The 4,785-nt window shown below is 69.7% G+C and overlaps 1 protein-coding gene across 1 annotated transcript in view; it reads right to left on the bottom strand.

Moving 5' to 3' along the window:
• The window catches only part of HCFC1 (host cell factor C1), a 16,468-nt gene that overhangs the window by 7,200 nt on the left and 4,483 nt on the right, over positions 1-4,785 (bottom strand). The window contains exons 6-14 of the mRNA XM_085322669.1: positions 4,188-4,372; positions 3,590-3,787; positions 3,025-3,252; positions 2,611-2,715; positions 2,263-2,482; positions 2,034-2,176; positions 1,804-1,942; positions 1,449-1,669; positions 5-802 (exon numbers count right to left, since the gene is read on the bottom strand). Of these exons, the coding sequence (XP_085178795.1) occupies positions 5-802; positions 1,449-1,669; positions 1,804-1,942; positions 2,034-2,176; positions 2,263-2,482; positions 2,611-2,715; positions 3,025-3,252; positions 3,590-3,787; positions 4,188-4,372 (2,237 nt within the window). The remainder of the gene's footprint in view (positions 1-4; positions 803-1,448; positions 1,670-1,803; positions 1,943-2,033; positions 2,177-2,262; positions 2,483-2,610; positions 2,716-3,024; positions 3,253-3,589; positions 3,788-4,187; positions 4,373-4,785) is intronic.

Below are 4,785 nucleotides of genomic sequence, written 5' to 3'. Positions count from 1 at the left end.
CGCACGGGGGGTTGCTGCACAGCCGGTGGCCCGCGGCCGTGGTGGTGGTGGCCGTGCTGGTGGTGCCCGTCTCGTGGGTCTCGCACGGGGGGTTGGCGCAAAGCCGCGCGGCGGCGGCGGCCTCGTGGCTCTCGGCGCAGGCCCGCGGCCCCGCGAAGGCCCGCACCGTCATGGTGGTGCCGGTGGCCGTGGTCTGCTGGGTTTGGCACGGGGCGCCGGTGGCCACGCCGGCCCCGGGGCGGCCCGGGGCCGTGGTGGGGGTGTTGGTGGTGCCCGTCTCGTGGGTCTCGCAGGGGGGGTTGGAGCAGAGCCGTGATCCCGTGGCCGTGGTGGGGGTGTTGGTGGTGCCGGTGTCGTGGGTCTCGCAGGGCGGGTTGGAGCAGGGCCGGGGCCCGGCCGCCAAGGTGGTGGTGGCCGTGGCGGTGGTGCCGGTCTCGTGGGTCTCGCAGGGGGGGTTGGAGCAGACGCGGACCACGCTGCCGTTGGGGGGCAGCCCGTCGGGGCCGTCGCAGACGAACTGGAGCTGGGCGGCGGGCGCCAGGCCGCCCACGTTGGCCACCACGGTGGTGGTGGCCGTGTTGGTGGTGCCGGTGTCGTGGGTCTCGCAGGGCGGGTTGGAGCACACCAGGGTGACGGTGCCGGGCCCGGCGTCGGCCTGGCCCGAGTCGGCGAGGGTGACGGTGGCGGCGGGCTGCTCCGTGGTGGGGGAGGCCAGGATGGAGACGGGGAGGTCGTGCACCGGCTGCGCCTCCACCCCGCTGGGCGTCGTGATCAGCGTCACCTGCGTGGGCTGGGACACGGGCTGCCGCCCGGCGATGACATCAACGGCTGCCCCGAATCCCCGCTCGGGGTCTCGGTCGCGTCCGCCCCCGGCCCGGCGYGGGGCTCCCCTAGATCCCAGGGCCTTTGGGGGAGCCACGGGTCCCCAAAACCGCGGACGTCACCTCCAAACCCATGGGTCTCTGGTGACCTACRGGCACTGCCAGTGCCTCGTGGCCATTCCTCCTCAAATCCGTCCCCACGTCGCCCTCAAATCCGTGGGTTCGGGGTAGTTTGAGGGGGTCCTGCCAGCGACCCACAGCGACATCCCACCAATTTCGCGGCCRTCGGCCCGAATCTGTGGGTCTTCGTGATGCATACAGCCCCCAGAGCAGGGGGCCAGCGGCCCTGGTTACCCACAGCTGTGTGTCCTCTATCTGTGGCCATGCCACCCCCAAATTCTCGGGTCCCTAGTGACCTGTAGGGTGCTGTCATTGATCTCTGGTGAAGCTCCCCACATCCATGGCCACATCTCCCCTTCATCTGTGGGTCCCTGGTGATCCGTGGGGTCCTGTCACTGACCTCTGGTCATACTCCCCTGATCCGTGGCCACGTCTCCCATGCATCTATGGATCACCGGTGACCCCCAGCCTCGTCCCCGTCCCCCCAAAATCCCCAAGGCACCTCACCTGCATGGTGATGGTGGGGGTGCCGAGGCCGCCGGCGGCCGTCATGGTGGTCTGGGCAGCCGAGACAGTGATGGCGGCGGGGTTGATGACCTGGCTGGAGAGCGTGGCGATGGTGCCCAACGTGGTGATGGGGGTGGCCAGCGAGGCGTTGGTGCTGTGGGCCCCGGCCCCGGCCAGGCTCGTCGACACAGTTCCCGTCACCGTGCCCAACGTGGTGACGCCTGCGGGGAGGCAGCAGGGGGGCGGCGTTAGGGACGCGAACGGAGCGTTAGCAAACGAGGGGAACAGCTCCTGGGGCCACCATCACCGCTGGTGACGGCTCTGGGGGGCGAAAGCAATCGTTAGTGGCGCTTACCCGTGGTGCCCTTCACCACCAGCGTGGTGACGGTGGGTTTAACGGCCGAAACGGTGACCGGTGTCACCAGGCGGACGCCCCCCATGGGCACCGTGCGCAGGATGGTGCCCGGCTGCCCGGGAGCTCCTTTGAGGACCACCTAGAGGTAGGATGACACAGAGCGGTGAGCAGGGTGGCCCCAGGGGACAAGAGACAACTCAAGGGACAGGCCACAAGTCCTCCACGCTCACCTGCGTCACTCCTTGCTGCCCGTGGCCTGTGGCCAGCTTGGGAACGGCCGTGATGATCTTGGCGGGAGTCCCCGTGCCTGACGTCATGACTTTGGTGGTGATGATGGTGATGGGTGACTTGATCCCAGGGCTGCTAGTGACACCTGRGAGGAGAGCGGAAGGACGTCAGGGGCGCGGGGCGCCCAACTCGCGTCCTGCCCCAACCCCAGCGCAGCCCCCCGTCGCTCACCGGTGGCCCCTGACTGGGTGATGATGGCCGACATGGGGATGGTTTTGATGATGGTGGTGGTGCCCGGCTTGGTGGTGCTGGGCGAGACGCTGCTGATGCCCAGGATGGTGGGCTTGGTGGCCGTGGCGCCCGCCTGAGTCGTCGTCAGGATGGTGGTGGGCTTCCCGTCTGCCGACGTCACCAGCTTCAGGATGGTCCCGGCCGGCAACGGTCCCTTCGTCTGGGCRGATGAGGATTAACAGGAGCAGGACACCAAGCTCCCCAAGGAGAAGGGGAGTCGCGGGGGGCTGACCCCCTTTGCGGGATCAAGCCTGGAGGCCAGGGTCCCCAGCAGTGTTGGGAGCTCACCTGGATGATCTGAGTGACAGGGCCCGTGGACGCCTGCCCGGTCACTGCCGACGTCTGCACCGGTTTGGTCTGGACCACGGACATCACCTTGCCCAGGTTGGAGATCTGGTGGTGGCGGTTGGGGACGAGAACAAGGCATGCTGGGACACTGGAGGAACACCTCCACCCACTCTTCCATCCCCGTGTGGACACCAGGGTCCCTCAGCAACACTGCTAGTCCTCCAAGGTGAGGGCACCAGGGGGTCAGGAATCCCTAGGACCCCTGGGGCCTCCAAGGCGAGGGCTCTGTGGGGTCAGGAACCCCTAGGATCCCTGGGGCCTCCCAGGCGAGGGCACTGGGGGGTCAGGGATCTCCCAAGACTCCTGGGTGCTGCGGTCCCCCCACCCGGACGCCGGGGCCCCCAAGGCACTCACCAAGGCGCTACCCCCAGGGACGGAGATAGGGCTCTTGACGAGGGTGATGGTCTTGGTGACGCCGCCCACCACGGTGGTCATCACCTGGGCCTGCTGGGCCACCGTCACCGTCCCGGACTTGTGCACGGTGATGATGGGGCGCGTGGCCGTGTTGGTGGTGGGGGCTGCCCCCGAGGTGCCCACCTGGGCCGCCGCCGTCTTCAGCATCCGCGTGGCTGGGTTGCTCACCTGGGGATGGGGGGTGAGGGAGGCGGCTCGGACGCCTGGGTCCCTCCCCGGACGCCTGGGTCCCCTTCCCCGGCCCCCTCGGCCTGAGCTCCGGCCGCCGTTTCGTGTCTCCTCGGGTCTCTCCCAGCTCTGGGATGCCAACGCCGCCCCGGACGCCCGGGACCTTCTCCCCAACCACCAGCTCTAGCTCTAACCGCGGCTCTGGCCGCCCTGGAGCGCCCAAAACCAAGCCCAGATGCCAATATCCTCCCCGGATTCCCCAAATTTCCGCCCTCCCCGCCCCCAACCTCAGCTCTGCCACACCCCAGCCCGGACGCCTGGGCCCCCGGGGCCTTACCATGACGGGGGAGGAGGCCACCTTGACGGTGGCGGGCAGCGTGGTGGTGCCGGGCGAGACGGCCACCGTCTTGACGATGGTGGCGCCGGCGGGGACGCTGAGCACCGTGGGGGCCGAGGCCGGCGGGATCTTCTGGGTGGCCGCGGCCGCCGCCGCCAGCGCCGCCATGCCGCTCATCTGGGGGCTGCTGCCGATCACCTGGGGGGCGGGGGGACGGGGTGGCCCATGTCCCCTCGCGGGTCCCTGACGTCCCTCGGGGCCCGTGTCCCCTCGCCCGACCACGTGTCCCTTCTGCCACGTCCCCTCTCCGGCAGTGCGACCTCCCCCAACGTTCCCATGCCACCGTGTCTCCTCTGCCCCATATCCTTTCTCCTGCTGCCCCCCACGTTCCTCCACGCTGTCCCCCCCACCTGCTGCCCAGCCCCACGTTCCTCGGCGTCCCCATACCCTGTCCACGTCCCCTCTGTGCCACCCTGTCCCCCCACGTCCCTCAGCATCCCCATATCCCACCGCTCGTCCCCGTGTCCCCGCATCCCCTCCTCGTCCTCTCTCCCCCCACTGCCTCCGCCGCGTTCCTCCCCCCACCCCCGTGACTCACCGTGCCCTGGGGGCTCTGGGTGGGCACCACCATGCGGACGCCGGCGGGCAGGGACGTCACCGTCACCGGGGCCTTGCCGGGCTGCCCGGCCGAGCGCACCGTCACCAGGGGCGGCCCCGCTGCCGCCGCCGAAGCCGCTGCCGCCGCCGCCGGAGGCCCCGTCATCTTCAGCACCGCGGGGACGCCTGCGGCAGGGGGTCAGCGCACGCCGGCACCCGCGGACCTGCCACCCCCGTGTCCCCTCCCGAGCTCCTCCTTGTCCCACCTACAACCCAACCGTCCTTCCACGCGTCCCTCCCGGCCCCACCTTTGTCCCTACGCATCCCCAAACATCTCCTATGCTCCAAACCTGTCTTCTAACAGGCCGTGTCCCATCCCTACAAGCTCCTTGTCCCACCTGCCCTGTCCCTCGTGTCCCCAAAACCCCCTGTCCTGTCCCTCGTGTCCCCCAAACCCCCTGTCCCCACATCCCTCCGGTGCCCCTGCACAAGCCTCGTCCCCTCTCCGCGTCCCCGTGTCACCCCTGTCCTTACATAACCCTCCCTCGCCGCATCTTCTTCGCGGCTACGCGGTCCCCGAGCCCCCCGCGTCCCCCTTC

The sequence above is a fragment of the Rhea americana genome, unplaced genomic scaffold (genome assembly GCF_003343005.1).
Source record: "Rhea americana isolate MKP2758 unplaced genomic scaffold, rheAme1 scaffold_795, whole genome shotgun sequence".
Taxonomy (NCBI): Eukaryota; Metazoa; Chordata; class Aves; order Rheiformes; family Rheidae; genus Rhea; species Rhea americana.
The sequence above is the reverse complement of the archived record's forward strand: the minus strand, read 5'-3'. Positions and strand labels throughout refer to the sequence as shown.